Source organism: Melospiza georgiana, chromosome 19 (assembly GCF_028018845.1).
Source record: "Melospiza georgiana isolate bMelGeo1 chromosome 19, bMelGeo1.pri, whole genome shotgun sequence".
Lineage (NCBI taxonomy): Eukaryota > Metazoa > Chordata > Aves > Passeriformes > Passerellidae > Melospiza > Melospiza georgiana.
Genome location: NC_080448.1, coordinates 11,158,171 through 11,174,333, shown reverse-complemented (window position 1 = coordinate 11,174,333; position 16,163 = coordinate 11,158,171). Strand labels below are relative to the sequence as shown.

At 42.9% G+C, this 16,163-nt stretch overlaps 1 protein-coding gene across 1 annotated transcript in view; it reads right to left on the bottom strand.

The window, feature by feature from the left end:
* Positions 1 to 2,251: 2,251 nt before the first annotated feature.
* Positions 2,252 to 16,163, bottom strand: part of MED13 (mediator complex subunit 13) — a 54,184-nt gene continuing 40,272 nt past the window's right edge. The window contains exons 16-30 of the mRNA XM_058037485.1: positions 14,133 to 15,049; positions 12,592 to 12,759; positions 10,966 to 11,189; positions 10,276 to 10,465; positions 9,332 to 9,797; positions 8,494 to 8,713; positions 7,739 to 7,930; positions 7,382 to 7,605; positions 6,801 to 6,943; positions 6,520 to 6,678; positions 6,247 to 6,432; positions 5,518 to 5,666; positions 5,126 to 5,299; positions 3,964 to 4,064; positions 2,252 to 3,280 (exon numbers count right to left, since the gene is read on the bottom strand). Of these exons, the coding sequence (XP_057893468.1) occupies positions 3,148 to 3,280; positions 3,964 to 4,064; positions 5,126 to 5,299; positions 5,518 to 5,666; positions 6,247 to 6,432; positions 6,520 to 6,678; positions 6,801 to 6,943; positions 7,382 to 7,605; positions 7,739 to 7,930; positions 8,494 to 8,713; positions 9,332 to 9,797; positions 10,276 to 10,465; positions 10,966 to 11,189; positions 12,592 to 12,759; positions 14,133 to 15,049 (3,646 nt within the window). The 3' untranslated portion in view covers positions 2,252 to 3,147. The remainder of the gene's footprint in view (positions 3,281 to 3,963; positions 4,065 to 5,125; positions 5,300 to 5,517; positions 5,667 to 6,246; positions 6,433 to 6,519; positions 6,679 to 6,800; positions 6,944 to 7,381; positions 7,606 to 7,738; positions 7,931 to 8,493; positions 8,714 to 9,331; positions 9,798 to 10,275; positions 10,466 to 10,965; positions 11,190 to 12,591; positions 12,760 to 14,132; positions 15,050 to 16,163) is intronic.

Genomic DNA, 16,163 nt, shown 5'->3' with positions numbered 1-16,163 from the left:
CTTGAAAGCTTTAAAATAATGCAACATAATATTTTGATATTACAGTATTAACAAATAGTGCTTGATTAAAGACATCGGCAAGTCTTCATAGCAACACACAAAGTTAAAATTACCATCAGAGGTAAATATAGAAATACAATAATCTGCGCCATAACTGACAGCTAAGTAAGAACATAGCTGAGGATTTAAATATAAATCCATTTATCTTTAATTATTTCAGAGAATGTTAGAAAGATCTAAATGTTACAGCTCCTTTTAAAATGTGAGGGTTGTTACAAGTACAGCTGGTGGCCTTGCTGGTCTTAGCAACAGGGTTTTCAGAAACCAAATCCAAATAGTAGTGAATCAAATGTGACTAAAAGGCTTAAATGCAGTAATATCTGGGTTAAAATATGTATTTTTAATTGGAATGGAAGGATCTCAGCTTCTTCTTTCCTTGAAAGAGATAAACCTCCACAGCTACTTAAAGCACTGACAGGAACAACAGTTTCTTGCAAGGCCGTTTTGAAAATCTGTAGCTGAAATTTTCAACTACTTAAGCTTGTACTTGCTAAACAACCTCGACTTATTGGATTCTGACAATTTTATTTATAATCCAGCTATTATGTGCACTTAAAATAGTTAAATGAAAGTAGCTAACAAAAAAAGTATGCCCAATATAATAGTTGGCTCCGTGGTGCTGGCAGGTTTGATATGTACATTGCCGGCTGTGACTATCACTCCAGAAATGGCCCTTCTAGTCTTTTATAGTGGTTATAATATTATCATTTACTTTAATTGCATTTGACGGGGGGGAGGAGTGGGAGACTGGCAGCTTTCACAGTAGGAGTTTCACAGGGAAGGCTGGTCCAGGTAACAGAATACAGTTACACCAACGTTCAGGCAGCTGATTCACTTACCTTTAGGAATACAAGTTCAGATTGAACACAAAACAAAGCCACACCAAAACCCAGCCCTTGGAGCTTGGTTAACTGAGCCAGGGTTAGAAATGACCACTTAGCGACAAAGCTCAAAAGAAAAAGGACATACACTTTGAAAATTCCAGTTTTAGGAGCACTTTTCCATGTCAAAAATGCCAACCAAATGAGAAAACCCTTCTGTAAGACAATGTGCCATTTAATCTGCGGTGCATTACCGAGATAAAGTCATGGACAGACCCAGTTTTTTACTCTATTTATCAAAATATGCTAACTTCTGATTGCACTCATGTTGTTCTGAAGAAATGACTGAAAATTCTCATCACCAATTGTACAACTTCTTTATACAAAACCAAAAAAGTTGCTAATATTGTATGTACACGATTCAGTGAGACTGTTCATACGAAAAAAAAAAATCACCTCAGGCAGGTCTTTTGCATTTACAAAACGAGATTTTCATGAGCACAGTAAGTTTGGTAAATGCAAGCAAATTCTTCCTTGTAGAGGGGTTAACAGCAGGTGCACAAATGGATCTTAAAAGTTGCTCCTTTACAGGTTTAAACCAGCGAGACAGACAATATTAAGACCCAGGACTTGGGTTATCGTGACAGGCTCCTGGGAGCGCTGCAGGAGTTCAGTTTTTCATCTGGCAGTCAGATAAGGAACCCACAAAAAGCATCTGCAGCTGCTCTTCAGCACCCGTAGGGGCTATTTTAGAGCAGCCACAGACATTTGGCATGTGCTAGGAAAAAAGGAAGGAAACTACTGAGAAAAAATGGTGACTGTAGATAGAGGGGGACGTTTAGGAAAGCCTTGTGGTTTGTCAGTCCCTTCCTTGGGGAGGGCAAAGCCTCCTTGGCACATGCCCCAGCCAGAGCCTGAAAATGGGATATGGGGAAGGCCATGCACTGATACTTGGGACCTTCACCACAGTGCCAAAAATACATGGAAAAGGAAAATGTTCAGGGTTTCGTGCTGTTTTTTTACTAGTGGAATAAAATCTGAATACCAGAATTCACTGAGAATCTATATACACCACATTTTAGTTAAACACACACCAATCTTAAAGTCAAGATTGACTATTTTTGCATTTGTAAAATGGCTAGAGCTGGGCTAAATCTCAGCCTGGCAGGAGACTTTGGATAAAGGTCAGAGTTTTCTGTGTGTTCTGCCTCAGATTGGCATTTTATCACAAAAGTGGAAGCGAACAATGCAGTGAGCACAGTGCCAAGAATATCCAGGGAGCAACAATGCACAAGAGATGTTCTTGTGATATTAAAACTCGTGTCCTGGAAGTGGATCTGAGAATCTAGCCACAGCCCTGAACCATAACACAAACTTCAACTGAAGAGTTTATTCATGTTATTCTCACTACAAGTTAAACCACCTACAATATCACTTATATATTGCCATTGTTACTCTGGAAAGGTGTGATATAAAATGCTGTAAGACCCGGTACCTTTTCAATTTATATAAACACAGTGAACTTCATTACTGTACATGTACTCTGCAACTACAGCTTAGCTGTAAATCCCCCACACACAATGGTATGGACATTAACCCCTCTATCCCCATTAAACTGTACATCAAGACAATACAAATTTACTGTCCCCACCCACCCCTTACAAAAAAATAATACTCTAAAAGCAACCTACTGCAACTTTTAATTAAGACGATTACATATATTTTAGACCAATTGCTTTAAAGCAAGAAGGCAGTATAAACCTTCTAGGAAAATTTTTATAAAAGAGGTTAAGAAATATAAGACAATTTATACATTTAAAAACTTACAATAAATAAGAGATGCAGGCATTTTTGAATACTAAGTACTATAATCCAATACAAGAACATCTTGATGTTCTGAAGCCATAGGTTGAAACTTAATTGTTCCTCGTGTTTCTTCTCATCTCCATGCTTTTAAAATTCATTAACCATGACTGGGTACTATGGCTCATTACTCTTCACAAATACTGTGGCTGGGGAAAATGGTTAATTTTGCTACTAAAAACGTTATAATACACTTTCTGATCATCATTCTGAAGCGTCCCCCATAGTCAGTGACTCAAGGACAGCAAGATGGGTGCCCCTCTCACAAGTCAGAACAATATTTGCTGGAAGTAACAAGATTCATACCCCATCACAAACATCTTGCACTGAGAAGAATTATAACTTAGTCCTGCAGTGAAATATCCCTTTTCCTCATTTTTGTCTTGCAAAATTCAGATGAAGATCACAGCATATTCATGATAAAGTTATACAACTGATTCAGCACCACAAAATGAATTGGGAGACATGACCGTCTGTCCTGGGTTGCAGGATCACAGGTTAGCCAGGAGAGTGCATTGTACTGTTCCAGAACAAACCTGAAAAACAAACAGCCTTCTGTCAGGCCAGCACATTTTCTCACCAGGATTTTACAGCCCTAATTTACTAGAATCCAGCTTCTTTGGCATCAAAAACATAAAATAGGTTTGCCAACACTCAGAAATTATATGTCTTCCAAATTATTACAGCAGTTCAGAGCTAAACTTGCTTTTGGTGGAAAATTGTCATTGTAATTGTCTATTCTCAGTTCATACCAAGAGGTTCACATTAAAAAAAAAAAAAAAAAAAAAAAAAAAAAAAAAAAAAAAAAAACCAGAAAAGGAAAAATAATCTGATGTTTTCTCAATTAGCATCCCATGTTTGCATGGGTCTGGGCTCCTGTCCTTCAGCACTTCAGATTTTCCACAAGATTGCTGTGCAATATTCTGGCTTAACTATTTCTGTCTTGTCTGCTAGACTCAAACTCTCCTCTAGTTTGAGGAATTTGTTGTTTTTCAAACATTTTCAAAGACTGGTTATTTAAAGAAAGGCTCAGAGATGTTTGGTTTTTATTCCACTGTTCTGTGACAATCACTTAAAGCACAGCAATTTATCTGCACTAAGGATATCAGCTTCACAAAGAAAAAATAAAAAACAGCAGGAAAAACAAACATGCAGCTTCACTGCAGCAGCATTAAAAATGAATTGCACAATATTTCTGCAGGTGATCAATGATAAATACCTGAGCACATCAGAAGTTTGATTAGAATCAAGTGGATGGGAGTGTTTACTGTGGAGTAGCTCGTCTGATTGCACTGAAGGCACGTGGAGGTGCAAAGAGGCCTGAGGAAGGAAGAAGGAAGCCAGAAGTTACTGCCTGATCAGCTACACCACATTTCCTTCCCCCATGTTGTTGTAGCTTGCAGGCACCTTCTCTGTCTGACACACAAGCCAAAACAAATTTTATCCTCAAGCCATCCACAAGTTCAGGAATTCTCAGAATATTTCTATTCTCTCACACAGATCTCTGCTAAAAGCTACTAGCACTACAGTGCTAGAAGTGAAATATATATATGGGGTGTTTTTAAATCCCTTTTCTACATTAAGTGATTATTAAAAACTCAACTCAAGTGGCCCAAGATGTTTAATAACACACAGACTTGGAAGTTCAGCTGCTTTCTATAGGCCTGGTCTATTTATATTTCATATCTAGAGCTGCTTAGAGTAAATAATAAATCCTCTCTTCAAAATAATATCCTATAGCAAAGCTACAGTTGAGCTTAGGCCAAGAGGAGCTGCTAATCCAGACACAAACAAGGCTGCAGAAGATCTATCTGGATCATTAGGAGACAAAGCACAGTATCAGAGATGCTGATTTGTTCATACAGAAAGTTTCTCTCTATACCAATGTACGGCCTTAAATGTGCCAAGTGTGTCTTGATTGTGCCATAAGGAGATAAGGGGCTCAGACAACACCCAGACAGATATACAGTGCAAAGCCAACATGGAAAAACAGTTTTTATGCTTTGTGCAATCCAGAAAGATTCATTTATTCCTTATTTTACCCAGGGCAACTGAGTTACTATACTGTGTTTATGTACCTCCCTCTCTACCACCAGCCCCCACAGGAGCCCAGCCTCAGCCCAGCTCTGTCCAGGAACTCAACCTGTTCTTACAAAACCCTGGAGCATAAAGCCAGGGGAAAAAAAGAGTCCAGACTACCAGGAAGAAACCATGAGCAAGGCAGAACCTTCCCAACAGCCAGATCTCAAAAACTGAATCCACCTGGCCTCTCCTGAAGCAAGAGCAGAGCCATCCCCAGAGACATGCACTGACTTCGGTTTAACCAGAACAGTTTTCACCCCCAGACCCTCAGGCTGCTCCAATCTCTGCCAGGACAGTACCTTAAGAAACAAGGGACACTGATTTTGTGCTTGAGGACACGCTGACCAAAACCAGTCAGGCAATGGACCTGCTTTGGCAGTTGACACAAAATAACCGAGGGCCAGTGGCTGCTGCAGGATATTTGTTACTTCATCGTGAGATTCTGTGGAAAGCAATCGATCTGTGCCTTGACCCTGCAACACAACAGGCAAAGGTTCAGAGTAGGAGAGCACAAATTTAATAGAAATTTTCTGTAGCTTCTGAAACACAAAGCATTTAGAAATATCCAAGCATGACATGACAATCCAATATCCAGGTGATCTAAAAGCTTTCATTCCACAAAAGGAAATTACCAGATGGAGAAAAACCAGACAGAACACACACACAAAACTGTATTTACTCCAATAGTTACCTTGCCCATATCACCTCCATGGGGGTAGTGGGACCCTGGAGAATGCACAGGGGATCCACCAGGAGATGCAGGAAGAATATTTATAATATCAGGATCAAGATCATCTCCAGTGTCTAACAAGTCAAAGATTCCCATTCCATCTGCTCCATCTTGGAAAAAAAAAAAAAACAAGACCAGTGAATTCCTACAATTTCACCATGTGCAGGATATGACAATACATTCAGAAATAAAGGGATTTTCCACAGAAATGGAAATGGTTCCTTGTGACTGTTCACAGGGGTCCAAGGATGAGGGAAGAGATGAGGATCTGACTTTATGTTTCAGAAGGCTGATTTATTATTTTATGATATATATTACATTAAAACTATACTAAAATAATAGAAGAAAGGATTTCATCAGAAGGCTGGCTAAGAATAGAAAAAAAGGGAATGAATAACAAAGGCTTGTGTGTCTCAGACAGAGTCTGAGCCAGCTGACTGTGATTGGCCATTGATTAGAAAAAACCACATGAGGCCAATCACAGATGCACCTGTTGCATTCCACAGCAGCAGATAACCATTGTTTACATTTTGTTCCTGAGGCCTCTCAGCTTCTCAGGAGGAAAAATCCTAAGGAAAGGATTTTTCAGAAAATATCATGGCTACAGTTCCTTAGAATGAACAGTTTATTCTCATGACAGGGACAGTGATGAGGGGTTTTTAGAAGGTGAGAACAAATGCAAGTACAAACCATTGTTTGTGTTAAAGGCCAGATCCAGGTTCTCAGTGGTGTAGGTGGATGATGCCACCTGCACGGAGGCAGAGGTGGGGAACACCAGGATGTGGGTGCAGGACGTGTCCTGGGGCGTGTTCAGCTGGGATGTTTGCATGTTCAGAGTGGTGCTGCGCCCGAACACCGAGCCCGTGGACACGGAATCTGCGCGGGAGAAACCAAACATTCCCTCAGTTCAACAAAGCCTGAGCTGTGGGTTCTTGTGCTAAAAAAAGAGAGCTTCCCAAATACCTGGCATAATAATGAAGGATCCCTGGGGTTCCATGGCCACCAAGCAAGCACTGAGAATGCTGGGGGAGTCTGCAGCAGAGATCCCACACATCCTGCACATGTCCTTCAGCCGCTTGCTCAGGGACTGCAGGTTCCGGCGGCTCAGCAAACAGCTCCAGTCTGCGGGAGGAAATCTCACTTGTGAGGTTCTCTTCCAGAAACAGGGATGGACACATTTGATACTACTGAAATATTAAAGCTTTAAATCAAGCTTTAGACTCTAAAAAAAATCCTGCTGTTACCTTTTAATTCCCCATGTCCTATTCTTCCCAAGCGGCCTATGACAACTCTCCATGGCAGAGAGCTCATCTGCACCAGTCCCAGGCACCATTCCCAGAGTTTCTGGAGACCAAGTCTGCGGGCAGAACCCTTTTTCCTACGAGCTCTAGAAGAAAGAAAGAAGGGAAAACAAAGTTAAAACTGCAGCAAGGTTTTTAATGCCATGTTTAGAACATTTTTGTATTAACCTGAACATTCACCAGAGTGTTGGTATTGCAGTCCATCAGCTGCAGCTTCAGGGGGTTTGGGATTTTTAAATTAATCACATTCTAAAACTGACATTAACAGCCAGTAAGTGAGATGGAGAAGTAGGAACACACACAGTAACACTCAATAATCACACGAAACTAAACTGTGCTCTTCTAGAAATTTAACTCAAAATTATATGCACATAATAGGGAATATATTCATCTGCTGTAGCCACTTTTGCAGCACAGCAAGTCTACAAAAGTCAGTTATTCTTACAGTACCAAACCCAATGTAATTCTTCAGGGGAATGAGAGAAAATACACTTGCTAAAAATGAATTAAAGTTTGGTTCTTACCTGTTTGGTACATCAATATTAATTATGCAAGTTTCTAACTGCTCTCCATAGAGGTCTGTACAGGATGCAAGCAGCCACCTCTGATCGTGAGACAAACAGTAGCCCACAAAAAGCACATTATACTTCTGGCCAGCTTCTCCAAAGGTTTCTCCCAGCTCTGTTTGCTTGTCCTTCACTGGAGCCAGTATAAAAGGAGGGGTGTAGAGTCGAATACACTCAGGTCTCTAGAAAGATGACAGAGCAGACAATGAATGAAGTTTGGGTAAGAAATTATTCCCAACATAAAAGATGGCTGGTTGATAAGCAGGGACCTTCCTCTGATCTGGATAATCCCACCATCTCATGAACAATACTCACATCAGGGCTCCTCAGAGCAGTTTCCATGGCTAACCCTGGCCCAAAGCCAGTTAAGGTTTTCACGTTGGTGGAAGTTGGGAGAGGTCTCCGGCACTGAGTGAAAGCTGAAAATGCCAAAGATTTCAAATGCTGAGTGTAAATCTGCCGGTCCTCGTGCTTCACAGGCTGCAGCAGGTACTGACATGGGACAATCTGCAACACAGGAGACGAGAAAAAAATAAATCATTGTCTTATCAACAGATTAAATGGCTTCTGACACAGTATTTGGTGCATTGCTTTTTGAATTTTACTTTGCAGTCAAATTTCTTCTAATTCTTCCAAAGCCCTGTGGGACTTCAAGAAATTATTCCCAATGGAATTTTCTTCAGAGGAAGAAATAATTTGTTTAGAAGAGAATCTTAATGATTCCTCCAAAAAGCTGCCCTATGTTAACGGGTCCTGCAGCTGGAGGAGCTCTGCCTGCAGCCCAGCAGGGTCAGGCTGCAGATTCCAGTGCAGGAGCAGCAGCTTTCCCATGCCTCACTCATTACTCACTACATTTCCTCTGAGCTAAAACTGATGAGTTTGGAATGTACACCAGGATTCAGCTTTGGTTAACAGCACCCAAACTGCTCTAAAAGCTATAACCTGATGGTTTAACAGCTGGAGAACTGTAAGTAATGTTTGTGAAGGAAATGAAACTTTCACCTGGAGGGTGTTACTGCCCCCAAACCCAGCCAAAGCCAGGGATACCCTGTTTGTTTCTGTTGGCTCACCTGCACAGAAATGATGTTCTTGATGTGGGGAGGAAGAACCTGAACCATCTCCAGGAAGCAGCGCAGAAGTCCAAGTGTCCACAAACTGGATGAGCTGCTGTTCTCATCCTTTTTTTCATATGTGAAAGGATCAATTATGTAAACTACAATTGCAGGTGGATAGGTGATAGCATGTGAATCTCCATCTGTGGGGACTCCGACTTTATCACGATCCATAGTGCTGGGAATGAAATTTTGAAACCAGTTACAAACAGCTGAGTTTTGTAAAGATTAGGTTTTACTTCAAAACTAAATCAAATTGTCAATTTTTAATCTGAATGAGTCAACTGTGGTGTAAGAAACAGTCTTTTTATGTCATTTTTGTATAGGAGCTTATCAGTAACTCTGAATCCCTTTTCTTTCCTTTAGCCTCCTTTATTACAGCAGCTCAACAGCTCAACTATTGCTTAACTGGGGAACAAGAATATCTACAGTAAGAGCTGTCTTCACCACTCTCTAACTTTGATTACAGAAAATAGAACTCTAAGATGGTGCCAATTATCTATCTCCCCCTCCTTCCCCAGGCCTTTAAAATATTGAAGTGAGTAGTTTGGTGAATTTCCTGTCTTTAGAGAGAGAAGAAAAAAAGGAAGTTTATTTTTGCACCAGAGCAGACACTGAGATGTAATTAGAACTGTAGCTACAACTGGAACCAAAAGGTTCAGCTCCACCACAAGTGAACTCTCCAATCTCCCTTAAAAGCAGCTTGGTGAAAATAAATACAGGGTTTTATTGAAGGGGTAAAAGTTCACGTTAGCTGAGCTGATTTTTAGCTGAAGGTGTGGTTGCAGTTCCCTACCTTTCAGAAACCTCTGGATGGGGCTGTGCAGGTGCTGCAGCTGTGTCTCCAGACATCCCTGCTGGTTGCAGTGTTGGCTGTTGCTGCTGCCCCCCAGTTTGCCCGTTGGGGACCGGCGCAGCCTGGGCGGGCAGGGAGGCAGGAGTGGTGCTGTTCATATTGCTGAAGGGTGGGAATGAGGAAGGCTTGCTCGTTGGAATGCCACTGGCCAGGCTGGCAGAGGAGGAGGAGGGGGCAGTGGTGGTCAGGGTGGAGTTGGCTGTGGTGGCTGCAGAGGACATGGCACTGCTGGAGGTCACTGGGATGGTGCTGCTGCTGGGAGCTGTGGGAGCTGATGATGGAGTGTTGGGATTGGCAGCAGGGGCTGTCACTGGGGGCAGAGCAGAGCCTGCCTGGCTGGAGGCAGGGACCAGGTTGGTTTGGGAAAGTAGAGAATTGTCCAAAGGCTGAGAAGCAAGATAAGGACCTAAAACCAGGGGGGAAAAAAGGCATAAATTTTATAATGCAACTGTTTTGATGATTATGTCACCTATGGAAGTCTACAGTTGTAACAAAATAGAGCAAACTTTAAGCATACATTTTACCTCTCAAATTAAAAAACCTCTATTAAATTTTCAAATTCTAATATTTTCATAAGAGCCTTCCAGAAAGATCAAGAAATCTCTTTTTAATATAACTTTTTTCCAGGTGTGTTGAATTGCTGGAAATCACTGCTACAGAATCCAAGTCACCAGTACAAGAAGACAACTGAAATCTCCATCAGGCAGCCACTGCCATTCCCTAAAGGCACTGCTGAATGGTAAGAGGCCATTTTTGCACATATTCAAATATAGTTTAAAACCAGAAAACTCCCCTAATCAGTAAGACAGTAACGATTCCTTCTTCTCTATGGCAAAGGAGTAAGTGGCAATTGTATGAAATAAGGAACATTTAAAAGGTCATACCCAGCTCGTATCTGCACACTTGAGCGTAGAGTTTGAGTTTGGAGAACGCATCGTTGTTGGCATTGGCTGTCTGGGAGAACCACTCTGTGACCAACTTCTCTGACAGCTTCTTGGAGGCTGTAGGGCCAACCCTCATGATCCCATCAGGCAGTAACTTACAGATAGGTCTGTGCTGACCAAGCCTGCAGGACTGCAAAGGTAAAAAAACCCTTAAAAGCTGCTAAATATCACAAAAATTATCTATCATAGAAAGGCAGAGAACTCCCAGTTTATTTACAATATTCCAAGGTAACATTTTAACTCTAGAATCCCACCAGTAGCAAATGTTGAATGGTGATTTTATGGGTTACTGTCAGCGTTTTCCTAAATGCAAGAAAACCAGGTTGATAATAATCGACTCTAATCTTCATTCAACCCAAGCATGTAATTAATTAATTAAATGGAGGTAACACTATGGCAATGCAGAGCTTTGCCACCGGGTGGCGTTTATCGCATGGGAACAAGGAGCAGCACGAGCAGCCCTTATCTTCCAAGTGCCCATTCCTAAAATCCCTCGGAGCAGCTTTCCCAGATAGCATTCTGAGCAGGCGTCGCTATCAGCCCCGACAAGCCTGATAAGTCCTTACGAGCACGTATTAGAAACAGCCTTTCTCAAATCCATTTCAGTGCAAACTGCCACAAATCCTGTACCTCGTATATTGCAGTGAGATCCCTAAAGAAGCTTTTGGCCCCGTTGAGCAGAGCCTCGTTCTCTGGGCACACCACGACGTAGGCCACGTCTCGCTGCGAGCCGTACGGCTCCAGCATCAGCCTCTCCCAGTAGGGCAATGCAAACGGAGACAGCACCAGGAAATCGTAATCGTATCCCAACAAAAATGTTGGGATTGGCAGTGGTTCTGGGGACTCGTCAGTTCCTGGAAAAGCAAGGCATGTTTTTAAGCAGAAAGCTTAAAATTAACTTCAAGGAAACATGAATAAAACGGCCTCTGGTGTTCCCAGCATCTCACAGGAAGGAGCACTGGCTATCAATGGAATAGTTCTCATTTTACAGATCCAAAGTACAGGATCCAACCCTCTGCAAAAAACCCATCAGCTGACTGATGTGTTTTTATTTGAAATATCTCAGGGCCTCAGGAAGAAGTTCCACAGTGTTTTATATTTCCATCAGTACACAGGCAATCAGGAACAGTTCTGCCCTGTCCAGGAAGCCTTTGCCCACAGAGCCAAAGCAATCAGAGACCAAAGACAAGGAAAAAAATGTAAATATTCTAGGCAGATGGGTAAAGGGCCAGACAAGGAAACAAACTTAAGAACATGTAAATGTATAATTGCCATGTTCTAAATATAGCTACAAAAGATCTGCTGGTGAAAGGTCACTCTCGTAACACAGTGGTAAATCAATCTCATATGCTAATGAAGTCATTAAATCGTGAGTGCACAAAATTCACCTTCTATCTGTAAATGCATCACATGTTGGCCACTCCAAACATTTATAAGAGACAAGATACTGAATAACCCTGGATCTTGAGCACAGTTCTGACAGTGCTCAGTGAGCAATAAAGCACACTATCTCAAGCATTTCAAAATCAGTATTTTTAACTCCCTATGTTTAGAGGTATTAAAATGGGGTGAATTGAAAGATTTTGAGTATAAAACCTGAGCAGTTACTCTGTTTTTAACACCAAACCCATCTTTGCAATGTCAATCCCTCACTGGGTGAAGTGTCAGGTGTACACAAACAGTGCAACCCAAGCTGTAAATTTTAAATGCACATCTTTAATTCATTGCCTGTTTTAAGGAATATAAATATTTTCTCTTTTCTGAAGAAAAGAATTCTCCTCTGTCTAATAAGCTCTCGTTACTTTAAAGAAAGGTCAAGTGCTGTTCAGAATTCCAACAGGCTGAGCAGCAGCGGTTTGTGTGGATAGAGCAGGGGAAGGAAGGAGGAAAGGAAGGAGGAAAGGAAGGAGGAAAGGAAGGAGGAAAGGAAGGAGGAAAGGAAGGAGGAAAGGAAGGAGGGAAGGAAGAGGGAAGGAAGGAGGGAAGGAAGGAGGAAAGGAAGGAGGAAAGGAAGGAGGAAAGGAAGGAGGGAAGGAAGGAGGAAAGGAAGGAGGAAAGGAAGGAGGAAAGGAAGGAGGAAAGGAAGGAGGGAAGGAAGGAGGGAAGGAAGGAGGGAAGGAAGGAGGGAAGGAAGGAGGGAAGGAAGGAGGAAGGGAAGGAGGAAGGGAAGGAGGAAGGAAAGGAAGGAGGAAAGGAAGGAGGGAAGGAAGGAGGGAAGGAAGGAGGGAAGGAAGGAGGATTCCATGCAGCCCTTACCGTAGGAGCCTCTCCCAGCCATTTTGTGGAACTGCTGCCAGGTGAGGGGTCCCTGCACGCCCCAGGACCGCACCGTGCGCTTCTTCTGGATGGCGTCCTGCAGCACGGGCTGCAGCGAGAGCAGCATGCGCAGGATGTCCTGGGAGCACTGCATGCTCACATCCACCACTGCAGGGACACAAACGCGTCAGGGCAGCTGCACAAACAACAGCCAGCAGCACAAACCACCTCCACTGCCAACAGCTCTTGTATAAAACACCTGCAGGCACCCACAGGCTGGGATACATAAAGTGGAGCACAAGCAGATTTACAGTTCTCCCTCTTCCCCTGACAAAATACACAAATGGATTTCTTTCTTAATTTTGTTTTTTTCTCTAGAGTTTTTCCCATTGAAAGGCTCCCATCTTATGAGTTAAGCTAAGGGAAAACACCCTAAAATAAAAACAAAACAAACAAAAACAAGCCAAAACCCCAAACATGTTGTAGTAGCCTGGAACTCCTGGATTGCCCCTCCCAAATAAGGCAGATTTGCAGGCTGCCACCCAGTGCTCATTTCACAGAAGTCAAGGGAAGCCTCAAGCAGACTCAGCCCATTTCATCCAGAGCCACCACTGGGCCATTTCAGGTACAAGGCTTTAGAATGAAAAGCTGACACAAAATTTGGCATGGCTACTATTTCCAAGTCCTCTCTTTTAAAGTATCTCTACATCTTTTTATCCCAAACATCAGTCACAGTACACAGAGTCTTTTCCTGTGTGCCTGAAAACATCAATTTATTTACAGTCTGGGCTTTCCAAGTTAATCCCCCAGCAAGGCACAGGAACCTGGCTGTGTTCTCCCAGGATTCCTCCTCATCTTCACTTACAACTATGAACTGCAGCTACCTGTAATTCATAACTTTATCTTTCATCCTGTTAAGAGTTGCCACTTGAAATTCTATTAGAGAACAGTAAGCAAATACACACAATGAAGGTATTCCAGGAGACACTGCATCATTAGTCAGGCCCTCGAAGGAAAAATCCAAGGATTTCTGGTAGACTCAACACACAGTGAAGGCTACAATAATGCTTCTTTTTGCCACATGTGCCATTAACCTACTGCCCCCCTCTCCTCCTTAAAGAAGGGGGAAAGGCAACTGAATCAGAGCTGTTGTTTAATTCTGCCACAGTGGCCTTGACAATAGGGTCACCACTCAAACCCTTCCTACAGGCATCAATCATTCCAGAGCCTCTGGAGAGCCACTCACCAAAAGCTCTTTAAAGGATAAACCTGGTGAAGTGTTGTGGACACTGACAGTGGTCTCATGCTACACTTCAGATATATATGGGGAATTTACAACTGAGAGCAGCCAAGGCCTTCCTCTGCTTGGTGATCAGCACAGGACATGGAAGGGTTGGGTATCCAACCAGAAGTCTGTACGAGCACTCAGGTGGCAAAAACAGCATTCAAACTCCACAAAGGAAAACCACAAAAAAAGACCCTTCAAAAACAAACCCCCAAACAGGTGGACAAGTAGAAAATAAACTGGTTTCAATATTTACCATTTCTTTTTGACCAGTGGTGCAAGCAAGTAGTTTTCACAAGTGCTTCATCAACTTTCCCTCCTGACATATTGTCCATGAACTGGCGTCCATGTTCCAAGGCTAAGTAGCAGTCATTGCAACAATCCCTTTCTTCTACACGTACCACATTGCTGACAGCACCAACTTTGGCCACGGAGTCTTGGTCTGCTGCTCCAAAGGGTGAGAACAGGTTGGTGCATTGATCCTGCAGCAACAGTATCAAGTCATCGGGCAGTTTCTCGGGCTCTTTCAGCCCCCCACTGCCGTGTTCAATGGAAGTAGCTCTGAGAGCCTCAAAGCGTTTTTCCGCTTCTTTGCCGCACTCCGTGTTTCGCCCCAGAATATCCAGCTCATCTTCAAGAAACAGCCCAGAACTGTTGCCAAATTTTCTATTCATAACAGCACTGAAACCACAGGTACACCGATACTGGGCCTCTTGTGTTGGATCAGGAATGTAAACTCCAACGTCAGCACCTTTGATGTTCATATTGCAAACGCAAATGCAGCAGCTGTCGAAGTTGCAGTCCTTGAAGAGGTTCATGACGGACTCGGAGAGGATGAGGTTCACGTACAGGCTGTGTGCCTCGGGGATGGAAGGCACCGTCGCGGGCTCCACCGAGTTCAGGGGCCGGCACGTGGAGGGGGTGGAGGCGGGTGAGTACAAATCCGAGTTCTCGTATTTCACCGAGCCCTGGGCGCTCGCGGGCCCGCCGGCTCCGCGGGGCGTGCGGGGAGTCCTTGGTGTCCTGGGCGTGGGGAAGCGAGGGGTGGAGGGAGAGGGGAGGATCCCAGCCCCGCCATTGCTGGGAGGGGCGCTGCTGGGGGGCATCCCAAACGGAGTGTGGGTCTGCGGCGTGTACGCAGGGCCGTACTCCTGGTCCATGGTGCTCCCATCGCTGGCGGCGGCCGCAAGAGAAGGAAAGGCTTTAAGTACAGAGCATCGTACTGGGTTTGAAGTTTAAGACTCAGATTTCTAAAGAAGGACCTTCCTAATTAATATTTGCTTTTTTTAAGCTAGTCTTTCATAATCCGCAGTAAGATTTTCATTCCCCAAGGAACTTCAAGAGCGTTTGTTCTAAATGACTTTGCGGGACTCCCACTGACAGCACCATTAAAGAATCTCTCCCTGCCTCCTTTCGTCTTTTCCTCTGCACAAAGCTCCCAGGAAACAAGTGTGGTCAGAATAAATTATAAATTCTGTGGTTGTATGGAGTCTAAAGGACACCTTTTTCATTCATGTTTTATTTACATGTTGTGTTGACACACACTAAGAAAATAGACCAGGTCTGTTGACAGCAGATTCAGCTGAATCCATGAGGAAAGTATCACCTAGAAAGGTTTAACGTTTTCTTTCCTAAGCACCTGAGTATCTCCAAAAATATGTAAGGCTAATGAGTCCTGGAAACCTATTGCTAATGAGTAACAGAAGCAACATCAGTATTTGATCCAAGATTTAGTATTCATATAATCTTATCAAGAAATCCATAACACCTCCTTGCTGCCTAATCCCTTTTTATCAGCCACTAATGCAGAAGAGAAAAAGAAAGAAATCTTTTCCTCGAGAAGAGCTGGCAGCAAGACCATCCCTACCAAATGCAGGGTACAGAAACATCCCCTGCAGTTCTGCTGTGACCAGGCCCAGTCACACAGCACAGGAAATGTTTCCCTACTCCCAGCACAGCTGAGTTTACTGCTACTTAAGAAAATAATTTAAGAAACAGCAGCACCACCTACTAAGCCCTTCCAGCACTGACTACACCACTGCAAAAACAAAGTCCCAAGTTTACATTTATCTTGATTGTTACCATCTTCATTACTTATTAAACCTGGACCTGCACCATTAAGCTTCCCCAAGAAACCTTTAAAGGAGACAACAAATAAAATGTATGTACAGTTAAGAAGCTCTTTTGAGAAGAGTCTCCTGCAGTAGGTTTAGCCAGAAGGACTTTTTAAAGGCTCTTGTCGGTTGTATAAACACAGAGTATACACAAATATTCCCATTACTGATTG